This window comes from Trachurus trachurus (genome assembly GCF_905171665.1).
Source record: "Trachurus trachurus genome assembly, chromosome: 18".
Classification (NCBI taxonomy): domain Eukaryota; kingdom Metazoa; phylum Chordata; class Actinopteri; order Carangiformes; family Carangidae; genus Trachurus; species Trachurus trachurus.
This window is the reverse complement of record NC_139909.1, coordinates 3,876,305-3,895,292: the sequence shown is the minus strand read 5'-3', so window position 1 is coordinate 3,895,292 and position 18,988 is coordinate 3,876,305. Positions and strand designations below refer to the sequence as shown.

The 18,988-nt window shown below is 40.8% G+C and overlaps 1 protein-coding gene and 2 long non-coding RNA genes across 3 annotated transcripts in view; 1 reads left to right on the top strand and 2 right to left on the bottom strand.

The window, feature by feature from the left end:
- The window catches only part of LOC311001396, a 30,079-nt gene extending 14,307 nt beyond the window's left edge, over window positions 1–15,772 (bottom strand). The window contains exons 1-2 of the long non-coding RNA XR_014596171.1: window positions 15,741–15,772; window positions 15,567–15,635 (exon numbers count right to left, since the gene is read on the bottom strand). This is a non-coding gene — a long non-coding RNA (uncharacterized lncRNA). The remainder of the gene's footprint in view (window positions 1–15,566; window positions 15,636–15,740) is intronic.
- LOC311001391 lies at window positions 4,236–10,275 on the bottom strand. The gene is made up of 4 exons (XR_014596167.1): window positions 10,250–10,275; window positions 9,574–9,676; window positions 6,105–6,446; window positions 4,236–4,565 (listed from the first exon to the last, which is right to left on the bottom strand). It is a non-coding gene; the product is annotated as an uncharacterized lncRNA (long non-coding RNA).
- On the top strand, window positions 11,658–15,163 carry LOC311001468 (uncharacterized protein; the record flags this gene model as incomplete). The annotated part of the gene is made up of 8 exons (XM_083992556.1): window positions 11,658–11,781; window positions 11,913–12,158; window positions 12,964–13,089; window positions 13,177–13,209; window positions 13,304–13,384; window positions 13,591–13,665; window positions 14,823–14,908; window positions 15,129–15,163. The coding sequence occupies 8 exons, from the start codon at window positions 11,658–11,660 to the stop codon at window positions 15,144–15,146; spliced, it is 789 nt and encodes a 262-aa protein (XP_083848682.1). The 3' UTR covers window positions 15,147–15,163.
- Window positions 15,773–18,988: the final 3,216 nt, after the last annotated feature.

The following is an 18,988-nucleotide window of genomic DNA, read 5'->3' as shown; positions in this document are numbered from 1 at the left end:
CATTTTGTGCTAAAAAAAAATACTGAGTGCATTAAAAATAGTGTTTGAAATGGTTCAACCAAGAAAGAAAACTAGACACCCCTATAAATATGTTTTTTTATTTCATTTTATTATGTAAATGTAATGTATTTTGGTGTTGGGCGCGATACCATAGCGCAGGTTTAACTTTTTCTAAAGTACATGTCTGTGTCCCAAAACAAGAGTCAAGAGTATCGAAGTTATTTGTGTAAAATACAGAGAGTTACAACTGAGTAATTTTACAACTGAGTGTTTTAAGTGTTTTAAGGTCCGTGTTTGGATGTTGGTTGCTAACTGCTAACATGTAGCTAAACGGTACAATGTCAAATGTAAACAAAGGGGTTTGTTTTGATGTGCTTAAGTGTCACGTTTTATTACAGTTAATAACGTACGAGTGAGAATAAATTCTGCAGTCCTGCTAAACAGAAGCCGATGTCGTTCTGCCTCTTTGTATTGACATACAGCTATACTGACCTGGCAGCAGAGGCCATCGCGACCCTCCCTGATACCCCTAGGTCAGGAGGGTAATATTAATTCTCTCTCTCTCTCTCTCTCTCTCTCTCTCTCTCTCTCTCTCGCTCTCTCTCGCTCGCTCTCGCTCTCTCTCTCTCTCTCTCTCTCTCTCTCTCTCTCTCTCTCTCTCTCTCTCTCTCTCTCTCTGCGTGCCAAAACATGGATGAATGAAAACTATCGACCACGTCTCATATTTCTATCAAAGAAAAGTTATTTCACAATTTATAGCGTTTTATCACCCAGCCCTGGTGGGTTATTGTCCCCCTCCTACCTGGGAAACAGGAGGGAGACGCAGCTCTAACTACACAGCACCGACAAGCACTGAGAGCCGCATGTTGCAGTTATAAGATTAAAAAAAAAAAAAAAAACTCGCAAATAATAAGCCGACGAAAAGGTGGAACTTGCCACTTTGTCGATATATTATTTGCGGGGGCTTTCGGGGGATCTGGTGACGGTGGAGGATCCGGGACTGATTGACTGTGGGCCACCACCAGTCTGATCAGGACCTGATCATCAGGTCCATGGCAGCGCAGCAGCTGCAGCTGTGCCCCGCTGTCTGTCACATGACTCTCGCGTATCATCTCGTTTACATTAAGCTGACATCAGGAGAATAATGAGACACGACGGTAAATTAATGAAAATTAAATTATGATAATGTAAAGATATAAATATATTTGTTTCAAAACCTTGGGGGCAATTTTGGCCCCTGGATCATGATTTTTGGGGGCATGTTACCTTTAAATTGTAAAGAAATTGTTTAAATGTGACCATTAGTGCCTAATGTGATACATTATGGAAATTGCATCACTTATATGTATCCCATCTTTTGAAATAAGATTTACTGTACAACTTTTGATGAATGAAACCAATGATCGTAGACTAGACTAGTCTGAAAATAGCATAGGCATCTGTGCTGTAAGAAAAAGAAAAAAAATTGAGAATCGAATCGAATCGTGACCCTAAAATCGAAAATCAAATCGAATCGAGGATTTGGAGAATCGTGACACCCCTAGTCCCAGATAGCACACGTACGTCTGGCCGACGTCGGCCTGAGGTTGGACGTCGGCCCTATAATTTATAACATCTGTCAAGCATCGGCCCATGGGCGAATATCTTCAAATTTGATACTCATTTGTGCCAGCTCATCAAACGTCTCTGGTGCGTCGGCTTTAAGTCGGCCGCAGACCTGCCCACAGACGGCGGGACCTCCTGTCAGTTTGGTCCAGAGACGTCGACGGAGTGCGTTTCAGGTAAGTTACTTGGGATATATTGCCAAAAAAAAAGAAAAGTTAGGCCTATTTCGTTTATTTTGTAAAAGTTAAAGGTTTCCGGTGAGTGGCGAGGTACAACGCGGTCGAAATAATAGGCTACCAGCACAGGTGCCAGCTTATTTATAACTGTATTTGGCGTTAACGTTATTTTAACTTAACGTTAGTTATCCTAACATAACGGTTACAGCCGACACCAATAAAATGTTAAGTCCTATTTTTTTCCCCTCTATTGGACGTTATCTGGCTGGAAAAAGGTAGAAGTGACGGGACCGGTAAGCCGTTGTCAAAGCAAAAAAAAAAAAAAAAAAGCTCCAGAACTAAAGGGGGGGCTGGCCCGGCCTGCTGCCCGGGCACAAGGCGCTGGTGTGCGGATGAGTGAAGGAGGGAGACTCGGTCTCTGGAGCTCACCATGGTTACATAGATAGCAGACGCTTTTTAGGCTACATTTTTGTCCTCGCGCTTATGACACCCGCTGTCCCTGCAGATTGGCAGCTGACTTGAGAATGATATTAGGCTACTCTGGTTAACTGTTGAGACAAATGAAACTGGTAAAAACAAATGTGTATGCTTATCAAAATTACAGAAAGAAGTGGCAGGCAGGGAAGTGAAGTTTTACACGATGGCAGAGGGAAAGGGCACACGTTTCGCGGCCGTTTCCAGTGTATTTCATCCGTAATATATAATGACCTCCTACGGCTCAGCTCAACAAGTGAGCAGATAAATCACATTCCCTCAGCTGAGCATTGAAGGAGGCTCAACATATCCAGGCTTTGTGTTACATTTTGTTGTTGTTATTTAGAATATATAATTTATTACATGATGCTGCTTCATGTGAGACAGAACAGTTTCTCTACAGAGTCTTACCGTTTCTATTGTAGCGCATGAACCCACAACATTTAGGTTTGTCTGAACCTTCTCTTCCACCTCTTTCTTCATCTTCTCCTCTTCTCTCTCAGCTTCCTCCTTCTTCCTGTTGGTCTCAGCTTGGTTTGTCTCCAGCTGGGATTGAACAGAGACATGGACAGAGACTCAGTGTTGGACCAGCTTTGTTTTAAAGGGATAGTTCAACATTTTTGGTGAATTGGCCTATTGCCATAATCCCTATAGTCATAGCAGTAGGTTTGTTACCTTTAATTGTCAGTGAAAGCTATTTTTAGAACGGCGGAGCAGAGCCGTGAGCTGCTTAGAGCTACGCTACGGAGGCTCATGGGATTTCTTGGTTTCCCTCATCAAACTCATCAAATACACAATCCAACAACTCCACAACGCTCTGGTGGACAAGTTGTGACCTGCACATTCACCACGCTATGAGATAATAACACAACGTTACCACACAGAGTTGTTTTAGAGGGAAATTCATGCAAAACCGCTGATGTGTGTTGCTTTCAGGGACAGTTTTTCATCAAGCAGTCTCTGTATTTCCCTCTTGCACCGACAATTAAAGGTAACGAACCTAGTGCTATGACTATAGGGATTATAGTCATATAGTCATCTTGTTTCTGTTTCAGCTGAGAGGAAAGAAAAAAAACCTAAAAGAACAAGATGATGCTTCTTTACTGCAGCCTACAGTGTCCTGACTCAGCATCAGGAATGAGGCTTTTAGTGTTCATTTTTTAACTAAATGAGCTCCTAGAAAGAAATCTCTGTGTAAAAGACAAATCTGAACCTCCTTGTTCTTGGTTTCCAGCTCCAACTTTGGTGTTTCTACTTCCTGCTCAGCTTTCTCCTCCTTCTTCTTCAGTTCTTCTCTGATTGGACCCTGGATCAGAAGAACATGTGACTGAACTGACTGTCCAGTGACTCATATCGAATCAAATGCAGCATCAGGTCGTTGCTGAACTGTTCTGTGTCTTGTGGTTGGTAACATGTGGTTTCTCCTCAGAGGAGACCGAACAAAGACTTTTATTTTGTAGAATGTTCAACCTTGTCGGTCATGTTTATTTCTTGTTTTCTTTACAGTATTTTACCTTTTTCTTATCCTCAGTTTCCACTGTCACAAGCTTCTCTCTCTCTTTTTCTCCTCCATCACTTTCATCCCTCTGGTTTCCCCTGCTCTCTGTGTGAAGAAATTTTTTTAAAATACATTCACAAATACATTCACTTTTCTTAATAAGACTTTAACAATCAAACATGTGGGGATTTAATCAAATTGGGTTTAATTGACACTTTTCCCACCACTAACTCAGTCTTTCCATTGAAGCCATTCACATGTGAGGAAACTTGACTTTGACAAACCACTGTAGTTCATTTGTGACTTACTTCGTCTCTTCAAGATGAAAAAGACTACTGAGATAATGATCATGATGAAAATAGTCAAAGTAACAGCCAAGCCAGTGATGAGAGGAAAAAAACTGGACTGGACCTTAAATAAATCATCTGAAATGAGACAACACACAATCAGATCAGATGGTGTTTGTGTAGAACTAGACCTCAGCTGTTTGAAACTAACACAGTGTTTAAATGTAGAGTTTTGACCTGGAACATGAATGTGAGTGTCTCTGGTCTGGTTGATGGTCTTCTGTTGGACTCTACAGGTGAAGCTGTTGCTGTGTCTCTTCTCCACAGTCACTCTGCTGCTGACAGTATAGAGGACATCAGGACCTCTGACTGTCTCTGTAGGTCCAGCAGAGAGCAGCTTTCCCTCAGCGTCCAGCCACAGCAGCTCAGGCTCTGGATACCAGCCTTTAGACTCACACTGTAACACCACTCCCCCCTTGTCTTTGTCAGTCCCTGCTAAACTGATGACAGGTGACGAGGCAGCACCTGAAGGTGGACAAGAGGGACATTTCAAAATAAGTCAGAAATACAGGCAGCAGGGGACTCCTGCAGACTACCGTACCGTGTCGTTCCACAGCTGCAGCCACGGAGTGAGAAGCTCCTCCACCGGAGACAGCCGAGGCAAGATTGCTCATAAAATAGTTGGTCTGAAGAAGCGTGAGCCAGATAAGTGTCTTTGCGACAATACGCACTAGAACTGATGGTAAATGCAGTCTCCATTCCGACATAACACTACCGCTTTTGTCCACAGGGGTCGCCAAAATCAACACAAACTGAAAGTTATTTGTAGGGGCTTTAAGCTAGCCTGACAAGCCAGACTATATCATTAACATGTCTAGTCTGGCAACGACCGGTAGACCTCGGCTCAATCCAGGGGGCGGGATGAAGGCTTCAAACTGCCTCTGCACCAATAGGGTAGCGCTACGACTAATCAGAGCAAAGAGCAGGATGGCGTTAGCCTGACAAGCCAATTAAAATGTATGTCGTCATCGCGTTAAGCCCGCCCAACGACTCTCTAAACAGATAGAGCGCTGTGATTGGTGAACACAAACGGTGTTCGAGACTCAAAAAGTTCCTATGGCTCGTTTCTAGACCCACCTACGGAGCAAAGATATTTGCTGCCGCTAGGGTGCAGCTAGATTTCTAGGCTAGCTTTAAGCAACAGTTGGTTCCTACCCTAATCCTCCTAACACTAACCCAATGCGCTCATGGAGCTTCAAGTCATGGCAATAATTTACTTCATTTATCTTCCTGTTGCCAAGTTCATTGACATGAACATTTACTAATTCACCAGTTGCTTTCAAGAAAATTTCAGGACGAAGACTTCTAGAGTCTCTTTAAAACAGAGAACTACTGACCAGAACAGTCTGCGCCAGTATTGTTTGTAGTTGTCATAGTAACCGTGCGTCACCTCCGGTCTGCCCGTCGTCTTCCCTGCCCTGTTTACAGTGAACGGCTGCTGCCGAACGTTACCTGCTGCGTTGTGTGATTCATATGTGTCGTCCTCCATTACTGGCGTGGTGGCAGCGCTTCCCGAACGCACGACCCGAGGATATTATCAACTGCCGACGTCATAGCGGTAACTACCGCGTCGGGGGAATCACAGTGTAGTAATGTCTACAACCAGACGCAGCTGAGCTAACGTGGCTAAGTGGGCAACATGGCTAATTCACACAGAGCCCCAAAGCAATGGTGTCTATCCAAGATTGAAACTGTGAACTCTTTTGAAAACTGGCGTCAGAACCTGCTGTACACACTGTCGCTTGACGGTGAGTTTGCCCCGTTCCTGCTCAACGGTGCAGAATGGGAGAAAAAATCCAAAACATCAGCAAGCCAAGTCAGCCATGTTTTTATTGTGGAGCATGCAAAATAAAACTCTGAGAGTGGAGAAGCCCTCCACCCACTGAGCCACCATCTGTAAACCTGAATAAATGTACAATCCAATATCACTGACTGACTGAGATTACCCTAAGTTTTCATTGGCAAGACAACACCAAACTGCTCACATAGTATTTCACTACTTACCAACTCGAAGCTTAACGAAGGATTCTTTTTTATTGTTCGGTATGAAACATGTGTATCTCCCTTCATCAGCAGGTTTCACTCTGGACAGTTTCAGTGAAATGTTTCCGTGCTTCAGTTCATCAGTGAACAGTGATGTTCGTCTTGAGTACGATGGATGTTTAATTTCTATCAGCTCCTGTCCTCCACGCCACACATGGACATATCTTGGTTCCAGGTTAGACCTCGACCACTCCACTGCGTAGCTGGTAACATCCTCAGCAGGTTCAAAGTGACATGGCAAAATGATGTCACCACCAATTGTGGCCACTATTGGCTGAGAAGAACCAATTAACTGAGACTGAGCTGAAAAGAGAGGATATTTTATCATTAGTTTTTTTCTAAATTACACACAATATTCCAGCAATTAGTGAATGTTTAAGCACTCCTATTAATCAAGACACCTGCAACTACAATCTGTTTACGAGACCATTTACTGCCCCACCATGGGACACAGTTCAACAGCACAGTTGACCTTTGTCTTGAGGCAGATCAAGCATTTCTTTAGGCTCTAGAAGGCCATTCTTTAAAAGAGTCTCCTGAAACCAACAGAGAGAGCAGCATTTGTGGAAAATGTGATTTGAGTGTAGGTTTTTTGATACGTCATTATAGAAAAAGAAACTGCTCGTCTGTAATGTCCCTCTTGTATTGAAGCCCCGACATGAGAAATTGTTCCGAAAAAAATTAAATAAGTCTATATTTTAAGCTCGTTTGTAGCGGAAGCTCCCAGTGTCTCGGTTCACTGCTCATCCTGTGTCAATGCAAATCTCTCGTGATTTGCACTGACCGGCGGAACAATTTCTCATGTCGGGGCATGACAAGAGGGGCATTACAGACGAGCAGTATGGAGGTATTTGGATGTTTTTTGGTGTGTCTTTTTGGACGAAGAAAGTTGGTATCCATTGACAACCATTATATGGGCAAATACTGCTGCGCAGACCCCCCCGTAACTCAGAGAAGGGACGGAGGACTCTGAAACTTCTCACAGCTCGTAGTCTTTTTGGCTTTTTCATGCCTTTATTTGACAGTACAGTTGAGAGAGACAGGAAATGGGGAGGCAAAGAGAGGGGGAATGACACGCAGGAAAGGGCCGTCAAATGCGGGATTGAACCGGAGCCGCCTGCACAAGGACTATAGCCTCAATATATGGGGCGCCTGGTTAACCCACTGTGCCACTCTGCGCCCCAAATGGAGATTTTTTAAACAGTGGTTGGCACAAAGTTGCTGCTGCACAGACGTTACTTCAGGACCAACAGTTGCCAAAGGCTGCAGACAGAACAACGCGCAAAATCAGTAGGCCTTTGATCATGTAGCCTAAACAATCAGCAATCACAACAGCTGTAGGTGCATATGACAACCCCAAGAGAAGAAGTACGTTAGCTTCAGTATGCTTCAGCTTCAGTATCAGTAGTAAAGCTGGAAGTCGCTCTCATGAGGCCGTGTGCAGGAAATCGGATGCAACTTCATAATGGAGATGGCTGAATGCCAGCCATCGAGGCTTAATGAAGGGAGGCTGCAACTCATTGACAGCAGAGCCTTCGCATCCCAGTCTGGAGCAAACAGAGCAATATGGAACGAGAGGGATGGCTGTAAAGCTAGGGACTGGTCCACGATGAGGAGCAGAGACAAGGCCCACCCGGTTACATGCTGCTATTCCGACATGCCGCTATTTCGACATTGACTTCTAATTGTCGGAATAGCGGTATTAATATTATTTTTCAAGCGTCCCACTCTTCTGACTTTTTTATTTTCATTGTCGGAGTAGCAGCACTTTACTATTTTTTCAAGCATTCCGCTTTTCCGACATTGATTACGTTATAGTGTTATTATTCTGTCACCTGAGTTAACGAGGTGCACGTGTGTTTGGAGCTGACGAGAGGAGAGAATAAAAACGAGACAACGCGGCCCTGAGGAGGAACTGTGAAGGACTCAGCTGTAATGGAAAATTACCTAAACCGAGTCCAGTAGAGCTGTAACTGTGTAGTGGAAAGGCGTGCAAAGTAATGGTAACTATTCTGGAAATCCTGCTTTACATTGTTTTAACATCTAGGTAAAAGAAGAAGAAAAAAGATTTTCTGGGATAAAGTGGCAGATTACATAAGATTATTCTTCTTTCTGCTCCCTTTTGTTGAGATTTGGGAGGTTTTTGTTTTTATTGTAGCTTATTAAAATGTAAGATCATTTTTCTGACTGATTTATTGCCCGATGTCGCCGTGTATCTCGCTTTCTTTCCCCCGCCCTCCGCCCGTTGTCTTCGTTGTCACTTTGTTGTTACTTGTAGCCGCTCCACAGAGCGCACATGGCTAATTAATATGCACGTGCTGACCATATATGGTTGTGTCTAGGTGTTCCGGTGGCGGAATATGAGGTGTGTTCCTGTTGTTAGCAGCCGTTAGCCGCAGGCAGCAGCCGGTGCTAATTGGCTGAGGAGCTGGTGGCCAGTGACAAAAGCTGCCTCCAAAACGTCATCGACCTCCATCTCAGCCAATAGAAAAATTTGATTGTAATAGCCGTGTTTCAACCCATAGAGGGCAGTCACTCTTACATTTTTACTACAATATACACCAAATTGAAATATTTTGACTAAAATGTCAAGAGTTGTACCAGAATCAATCGACAACACTACTTCATACCCAAATAAAAAGTGGTTTGGGTGTTAAATTGGTCTTTAAGTGTTGCTTCTCTAACCTAAGGGAAGAACTCAAGGTTTCTCAAACTCATCCTAAATATGTATTTACATGAAGAGAAGGAAATTTGTCTTCAGATCCCAGCAGTGCAATAAAGTGATGGTAAGACAACTGAATTGAAAATACATATAAAAAGTCCACAACAGCAGCAAAGAGTTCAGTTCAAGTATCAGCAATGATACTTCTTTCAGGTATGTTCTGCAGACATGGGGAGCAGAGACGAGATTAGACTCTCATTGACAACAGTCCACCATGTTCTTATCTGATGAGGACTGGAAGCACAAATTAAAAGATAAACATCCTGCCTTGATAAAACAAACAAGCACAGCGCCATCAACTTGAAATGCTTAAAAGAAACCAAACCAGGATCTAAGCTGCTTATTAACAACATCCTGGTCTGAGCGCATGAGAAATGGTTCAAAATCCCGGCTCTGTATCCTCGAAAGCACCAAGAACGAGAAATTCGAACAGCTCCACGGACCGAGGCAGCGTGAAGCTGAAGCTGGAGCAGGAGCAGAGACGCCACAGCACACAGAACCACATGGATCCGAACGATGGGAAGAATCTTCATAGGCAGCCAGAGCAGCATTTAGCACCGGCAAGCAACAGCCGCAAACGCCGAGCAATAGCAGCAGTGCAAAACCTCATGGACCTCATGGGTTCAATACTAAACCTTTCACACTTCTCATTTAATTTGTTCAAATATCATTGTGATCTTATTTTTGATATTTTATGTATGAGGTTACCTCCGACAAAGGGCATCAGGAGAAGATGGACGACCAGGACACTGATGATTGTGAGTGGAGACTGAGTGGAGAGTCCAGCCATCCCATGAAACATTATACAGGTCTGGAAACACAGAGAAATAGTGAAAACATGAAAATCATAACTGTGCATCAAATTCACCTAAATTAGTGTTATTGATAAATCATTTCAAAATAAAAAAATATTGTTGTAAGACCCCCCCCCCCCCCCCCCCCCCATTACTCCAGATACTCACTCTTTCAGTTCTGACAGTATATTCTTAGAGATGTTTAAATGTCCAGGAAAAAATAAAAATAAAAATCAGTCTTACTACTGTGCATTGTGTAAATGAAGCAGTTTTGTACTTTCAAAAATTGGAGCACATAAAAACGTACCTTAATTTGTGTTGAGTAAATTATTGTGGACTATAATTTCCATGCTTCGGTCTGTTAATGTCCAGGTCTCATCTGTCTCATAATGTGAGACGATAATGACTCATACCGGTTTGTGTCAAACCTCCAAACTTAATGTTCCAGTTAACAAACTATTATTAGAAGCTGATTCACTACAAAAAGATTAAATAACAATCAACATTCAATGCATGAATACAAATTTAGACTGTTACAGTGAAGAGTTATGATACACTTTTGAGTTAGTTTTAAGTTAAACACCACATACCTGCTCTTAGTTGTGTTGCTCATTTCAACTGACTGGTGTAAAGTCTGTAGCTAAATTATTTACTGACTCACAACCATAAAGCGACTCATGACCAGTTTATCAAGAGCAGAAATCTCAGCATTGATCTCAGCTCAGTTCAGTTCAATTTCACTGAGTATCATATGAGCAGTTGAACTTTGCCCTGTTGCCAGCTGATAAAACAATACAGCTTCATGACGTGGCTGTTTTTACCTGCTCTTACTGTAGGGGGCGTTTTGTTCCTTTTACACCCATCAGGCCTTTCAATAATATGAATGAAAGTTGATATGATAGTATGACTTTGTGAGTGCATGAGTTTCACTTGTCTTGTTGTATTTATCCATTGAAGTGTTGCTTCTCTAACCTAAGGGAAGAACTCAAGGTTTCTCAAACTCATCCTAAATATGTATTTACATGAAGAGAAGGAAATGTGTCTTCAGATCTCAGCAGTCCAATAAAGTGATGGTAAGACAACTGAATGAAAAGACATATAAAAAGTCCACAACAGTAGCAAAGAGTTCAGTTCAAGTATCAGCAATGTTACGTCTTTCAGGTATGTTCTGCTGACATGGTAGATGATAATTGATGCATATTATACATCATTATAACCTTTTATCATTATCAGACTTGGATAGATCACGTCCACAGACGTATTAAACACTTGAAAACCCCTCTGTGCCACTTCCTGCTACAGTTGGTCTCTACAACTACATTTTGCCATGAGAACAGTATTATTGTATGTCAGACTGAGAGACCATCTCAGCCTCTGAGACTCTGCCCCCTTCTGCAGCAGCATCAGAAATAACCTCCACAGGAAGAGGAAGTTGTCACGTACGTTCTACTTCAGTTGTATTTCAGCTCAACGCTCAGTCTGCAGCAAGACGACATGGAGGTCACAGCTCTCTGCTTCAGACTGTGTGAGTACTCAGTGTCACATTTCTTCTCTTTCTGCCCTCACTTTTATATGTTGCTGCTCATCAAAGCATCTGTTGCTGATTTACAACATTGCTCCTTTGTTTCTCCAGTGATGCTTGAATTTCTTCTGCTGGAGAGACAAGTTCAGAGTCTTTATGCTCAGCAAAGTGGTGAGGGACAGGGAAAACCATTAAAAATGTTTTAATCTCTAAGTTTTGATTCATTTGATTGATCTTTTTTTTTACTCAGTTATCCCTTCTCTGAATAAGAAAACTCAATATGGATGATTAATTTGGAACATTTTTACGAAAAATATGTTATTTTTTCAGTTTCAGGTGCAGCTTCTCTTCATATTGATCCAGACCGTCTGCAGTTCTTTGAACATGAGTCAATTTCTTTTCATTGTGAGGGAACTAATGGTTCTGCTCAGGTAAGAGGGATCAGGGATGATGGGAAATTTACTACAGCATGTGACATGAAGAGGACATCATCAGGGTTGTCCTGCACAGCTGCTGCACTGTATTCATTAGACAGTGGAAAATACTGGTGTGAGACTGAAGGAGGAGAACGAAGCAACAGCATCAACATCACCATCACTGGTACTTTCTTTAGGCCATTATATCTATTTTGAACTTGTAATCTAACTCACCTGTATGAATTCTCTTTTGTTTACTATTTAGAGTAACATCAAGTCTGTTCATCAAACTTTCCTCTTCTTCAACATGTTCAGGTGGCTCAGTGATCCTGGAGAGTCCTGCTCTTCCTGTGATGGAGGGAGATACTGTGACTTTGCGCTGCAGAAACAAGACGACTTCCACCAACATCATAGCTGTTTTCTACAAAGACAACGTCCCAGTGAACAACAATCCAACAGAAGAGATCAGAATGAATAAAATCTCCAGGTCTGATGAAGGACTGTACAAGTGCAGCATCCAGGGAGCTGGAGAGTCACCGGAGAGCAGACTGACTGTCACAGGTGAGACTGAACTGTTTATGTTCATCATTCGTATTGGACTGTTAGAATTGTAAAATCTTTTCCAAAATCCATTTGGGTTTATGTTTTGTTTTGTTTTTCTTCAAACTAACATACTGTATGTAAAACTGTACTGTTAAGTCAATACAAATTATGAAATCTGAAATACAACAAATGTCAATATAAATAATTTTTAATATATGCATGTCAACTTACAAAATTCCTCATTTGTATTTTATAGATATTAAAACAGATGATCTGTGTAGGTCATGATAAGTGAACATATCAGAGATAAACACCTGAAATTCAACAAATATTCAATATCATCAAAATATTTGTGTTTTAGATATTTTTAATAAATGTAAATGTAACATTTGATATATAATTATTTTTAAGATACTGAATACTATATACTATATATTTATACTTTTAACAGGATGTATAGATGCAATAATAGTACATCCCCCAATATGTTTTATTGATACATTACATCTTTAAACAATGTATATTGTGATATAGAGGCATTAATGTCATATTTTACATTTATTTGACACTTCTGGGCCAACATGGTTTTGCAAGTTGAAGTGTTGTGTTATTTTGAAAATATGTAAATAGAAAAAATTCCATAAATATATTTTCTTTATTGATGATATATTTTATGTTTCCAAACAGAATCTTGGCTGATTTGATTTTAAATGTAAACTTTTCCTCTGTATTGTTAATATTTACAGATATATGCAGTGGTTAAAACTTTATTAGGAAGTCCTACAATATGTGTCATATGTGATGTCCATCATGTGTCCACCAGCTCAGAAAGAACTCGTCTGCAAATGCTCTGACTCTACGAACCTCCACAGCCTGCAGTGGGTCATCATCGTCATCTTAACTGTAGCCCTGCTTCTTCTTGGGTTTCTCCATGTTAGGGAACACAGAGGTACAGAGAAGCAGCTACTTCTCCCTATGTTAATGATTTAAAGCCTTTTTCTACCTATGTCAATAATTCTACTTTTCTTTCCATCAGTTTGCTCAAAGACGTCAAGAACATCACACTCAGGTGAATTTTATATCGAACATGACTCAGGATGAATGCGCTGCTTAACCTGTCCAATTGTCAGCCTTCAATTTCATACATTTTCTCTGTGTTTCAGTTTCTGGAGTTGCGTATGATGATGCGTATGATCTAAATAGTTTGACATATGCTGTCGTCACAAATGGGAGAGAGGACAATGGTGAACTTGTTTTTCTTGAAAACAATTTAAAAAAACAAGAAGACTTTTCACACGTCTGTATTCTCATGCAGCTAATTCTGACACAGTCACGTATTCATCGACCACTGAGGAGGTTAAAATAAGAAGAGGAGTCAGTGGCAGTTGAAGCGGTCGACTCTAACGTCTGAATGATTTCTGCTCCCTCTCTCTGTGGTCTGTTGTTTTAGACGCTGCTGACGCTGGTGAGAGTTTGAACGTCTGCACTGAGACAAACCACAGCAGAGAAGCACAGACAGAGAACGGTAAGAGGCCTGTTCAGCCCTTTAGCACCAGTATATTTATAACCAGATATAGAAGCAGTAGACCTCTGCTGTCAGTTACACCAACATGTGACATGTGGGTTTCAATTCCTTTACAAACACACTGATGATTTAAAACATATAAAGACCTTTGTTAGGCTCTCTACGGAAGATTAAAACTGCCATGTATTTATTTATTTTCATTTCATTGCAGTATTCTTGCGATAACTATTATTTTGTAATTTCAATTAAATAAAGTCTGTTTTCTCCTGACAATGCATTAATTTATTTCGATTCCCCTCTTATAACAGAAGACTTGTGTTGGTTTGACACAGGAAGTCGCATGTGTGTGACTGTAGTGATGTGTAGCCTACTGCTCAGTTTGAGCATGGTGCAGTAAATGTAAATGTAGGCTAACGTTAGTTTAGCAAGATAGCAACTTGCTTATGAGCTAATAGGTAGCTAATATTAGCTTGGCTGAAGCTGCTGGATAGATGGGAGTTGGTCAACCTCTCATCTGTTTAGGCTAATGTAGTCCAGCTCAGTAAACAAATTAACATTAAGTCTAACTTACCGGTAAGTCATTGTTTACAGCTCAGTGCAGCAGAACAGACAGCTACTGGCAACTCTAGAAGGCTGAAATCGGGACGATGTGATCATATGAACCACCTCGCAATGATCTGAGTTCTACACATGGCTCTGAACAATTATCCCACAAACAATAAAAAGTATTCTGTTATATCTGCCAGTGTGTAGCATTTTCAAGAGTCATCGTTAGTTGACTGGTGACAGATTCGCTTGCCTCCTGCTACCAACATACAGTGGCTAACCAACTGCTAGCTTCCTTTAAACAGGAGTGATTGCACCTGTGAACCCTTTTGCTAGGCAACCATGTCAACACATTCTACAATAAATGATTTGTATTCCTAGAAAATGTCTTTTTACATCAAAATAACAAAATGATAAGCCGTTATCATGAGAAAATGGCAATAAAAATTTTTTTTTAAAAATAGATGGCTGTTGATGGCTTCTGTAGCTCTCAAACTGTTTCTTTGTGTCTTAATGACTGAGTCCAAAATGTGTTTTATTACGTATGTTGTCATTTTACACATTATTTTATATTTTAGGATGAAACATAAATTTTGTTTGTCTTGAAGCAGAAGCAGGATCATCCAGATCCACATCTTCCCAGAACCTCAGAGCAGCCAAGGAACCACAGGAGAAAATTATCTATACACTTGTCCAGGTGAGACTGATGGTCGAACCTAAATTATAAATTATTGATCATTTTTGTTAATCATGGGCAATTATTAGAAAATATTACAGTTCCCTAAAGCTCAGGGGGAGATCTTTATTCATCATCTGATCATCATCAGACCCATTTAAACTGCAGCTACTGAAGAAAGTGACCATTGAGTTTATCATAATTTACCACAGATATAAAATTTAAGTATTTTGTCTTACAGCTCCCAAATGGAGAATGAGTGAAGACTGAAGAGAGAGAGAGTTGGTTTGTTCAAGAAGAAATGACCAATAAGAAAGTGTAATTATGTTTATTTGTAATAAAACTGAATTTGTACATTTCCTATAGTGCTAATATTAACTTTAGTAACTAATATTAGCTGATGATGACAATTGTAAATGCTGCTAAAATCCCCAGACTGTGTTAAATCAGCTCCAAAGACTCTGTCCATCTGTTGGACAGTGGACTGAAACAGAGGCCAAAATAAAAACAGCTTTTATTGTATAAACTATTGTCACAGTTGTCTTTATTATATTCTATTGACGGATTAATCAGTTTTTATTTTGATCTATTTCTCATGAATAAGCAGTAATGACTTTAATGTAATGTCTTACTGTCACAGTATGTTGTGTTGTTTGTGTGTGTGGAAGTTCACAAAAACCTGAAATACAATATTAAACTACATCAGCAAACGTCTTCAGAGTTATCAACGAGTATGCACCGCCAGAATCTGAAAAAGAAAAAAGAAAAAAAAGCATTTAGAGGTTGTGGATGAAATAGAATATAACATGATGTAATAACATATTAGTATATATAATGTAACATGATGTCAGACCTCTCCACTGGAGTTTATAGGTGTTGCTTTAACCAGATCTCCAGTTTGTTGGGGTTTTTTGTTGTCTCTGTCTTTCTTCCAGAGCTGTGAACATAGAGTTAGAGAAGATGAAAGCTGTGAATTGTTCTCTCCATGACAGAAACCCTGTGTTCACCTGCAGCTCTTTGACATATGAAGTGTGTTTGTCACACAGAGTACAGCTCAGGCTGTGAGGAAAGTCCTATCATGTTTCTGTTGCTCTGTGGAAATTGTAGAGTCTAGTGTTTGTAGAGGTTTGACCGTCCATCACTTCCCCAGCTTCATGGATGTGAAGCAGTAAATAGTCAGAATGTCCCTTTAAGCAGGAAATGAGGAGGAAAAAACAGAGAAGAGCTGCATCATGTAATATAAAACAACTTTTAACAAGTGAAACTTACAGTGAGCGTCTGGTCTGGCTGACAAGAGAGAGACTGTCTGAATGTGATGGTCCCACTTTTCTTGCTGAACTCCAGTTGTAACGTCCAGTTCTTCAGCTGCAGCTTCTGTTTGAAGGAAAGTGGATCATGTCAAACAGGATGTGACAATATGAGACTAAACTTCACTAAGCGTTTCTTCTTGTTGATAAAGGAGAAGCTCAGCTCAAATCCAGCTTCTACTGGGAAACACACATTTCTTGTCTTCACACGTTTGATGTTTGTAATTGTTCATGTTCGAATTGCAACATCAATCAATCAGTGAATGTTGTAGAATAATGACAGAGACTCAGTGTTGGACCATTTTTGTCTTCAACAAGACATGAATGTGACACATGAGTGGTGACACGCAGTTGTCTTTCGTTATTGTTACAAACGTGAACTTGAGGTAACTAAGAAAATCCCTTATTTACAAGGAACGAACCAATGCTTCTTCTTCCTGTGAGGCTTTTAAAATCACTGTGTTCATTTTGAAAGAGAAACCGAACAAGAACTTCTGCTTCTCCTTGGTCTTGGTTTGCTCTGCTGCTCTTGTTCCCTTCTTGTTGGAACTACTTTAGTGTTTTTTTCATACCTTCACTGAAAAAAGTTTTGTTTTTTTAATTAGTGTGAATGCTGAAAGCTACTTTGAACCTCATTTGCTTCCACATATTTTCACCTACAGACTTAATTCAAATTCTGATATGTAGACAAACTTCTAATGTGTTGTTCAACCTGTGTACAACTTTTTCATATCTTGTACCGTTTTTGAGATAAATCCTTTAAAAGCACATGCACATTTCTGACCAATTTCACACTTTTCAATGAGTGTGTATGGCGTTGGCTAGAGTGAGTGACATCATCGCTAGAGTGCAGGAGAGCCAAAAAAGCGACTGGAACTTTTCTTCTTAAACTGCCACCAAAGCTACAAATGACACTCTACACACTATTTTGGAAACAGTTTGTAGCCACACTTGTCTTCTGTCTCAAAATGTCGTCAAAAATGCACAGAGACTTAGAGAACAATTTTAAATATTTTTAAATGCAGCTAGGGAGCTAGTTCATTTTTTTTCAGAGCCAAGCAGATGGAGCTCCAGTTTGTAACTCGCTGTAAGTGGCATTATACTTTGTTTAAATTCATTCAGAGTAGTCACACTGTGTACAGAAGTCCCCTATTTCTACTTATTGTTTTTTTCTACTATTTTGCTAAGCTTTCAGCTATCATTGAATGATCTCACATTCATCAAAGTCTCAACCTCCAGCATCCTCAGCTATTGCTATAGTCCGGTGGTTCAGGTGGCTGCTTGCCAACCCCGCGGCCACTGGTTTGAATCCTGCCTGAGCAGTCATGTTAGTATGTCAGCCTCTTTGAACTTTAACTAATACCACTTTGTCTGGCTTATTTTCAAATCTTGCATGAGCAACCTTGATAATATACAGTATATGCCCCCCCACCTTTCCTCTTTACCTCTTTCTAAAGTCTTGAATGATTTGTATCCATCATTTCTTGTCCTGCGCTGCCCACTAATGGACGTCACAGGCAGAATTCACCTCCCCTCCCCCGCTTTCAATTAGCTACAGGTGTTCGTTAAGAGACTCATTGATTGCTCGTACCACAGTTTGCAGCACATCATCACATTACAATGAATGACAAAAGTATTGATAAGTGTGTGCTCTTTGTGGTGGAGTAAAGGTTAAGTAATCATGAGGTCATGAGTTTGATTCCTGCCTTGGTCATGTCACATCATTGCTTGACTTTTAATTCCAACTATTCAGCTGTCATTGGACAGTCTTTCATTCCTGATAGTATGAATGTGGCAAGGTGAAGAGGGCCCGGGCGGGGATTGAACCCACACCTCCCGGGTAAGAGTCATGCGCGCTTGCCAGTCACCCAAAGGGACATCCCCATGGCCAAGTAGCCAGGGCACATGATCAATTGGAGGCATAGTGACAGGAACCTCAACTGTCACATCTCTCCCCTTGGCCAAGGGGATGTCCCTTTGGGTGACTGGCAAGCGCGCATGACTCTTACCCGGGAGGTGTGGGTTCAATCCCCGCCCGGGCCCTCTTCACCTTGCCACATAAAGCTCATTGTAACTCAGGTGTTCTATGGCCATGTGGTTAGCATGTCAGGTTACCAGTCATGAAGTCATGGATTCAATTCCTGCCTTAGCATGTCTTTGTCAATTTCTTCTGCTAATTCAGCATGGTTCAGCAATGGCTTTCAGCATTCACACGCATTTTCCGTTAGGAAATGCTCTTTCTAGTTAAAAGATTTTTTCTTCTTCTACCTGTAACTCTGACACAGTGAGATTTTCTCACTCTCTTTCTGCTTCATCCCTTTGTCTCGTCCTGGTCTCTGTGTAAAAAAAGGATCCAGGTCAGACCTCGACCACTCCACTATGTAGGCAGTAACATCCTCGACAGGAACAAGGTGACACGGCAAAATTATGTCAACACCAATTTTTGCCTCTATTGGCTGAGATGAACCAAATAACTGAGACTGACCTGAAAACAGAGAAGATAGTCTATCAATGTTTTTTTTCCCTAAACTACCTGGACTGACATGAACATTTTGTCATTATATTTACATGAAACGTCAAAGTTATGGTTCTTTTCTTTTTTCTTTTTTACCAGAATTAATTGTGACCTGTGGAGAGGTCTGTAGTTGTTAATTGTGCTGAGTATAAATGTTCAATGCATGAATACAACTTTAGACTTTTATAGTGAAGAGTTATAGATACATTTTTAAGTTATGAAGATTAAAATAGAGGCAAAATTAAAACATCACATACCTGTTGCTGGATGTGTTCCTCA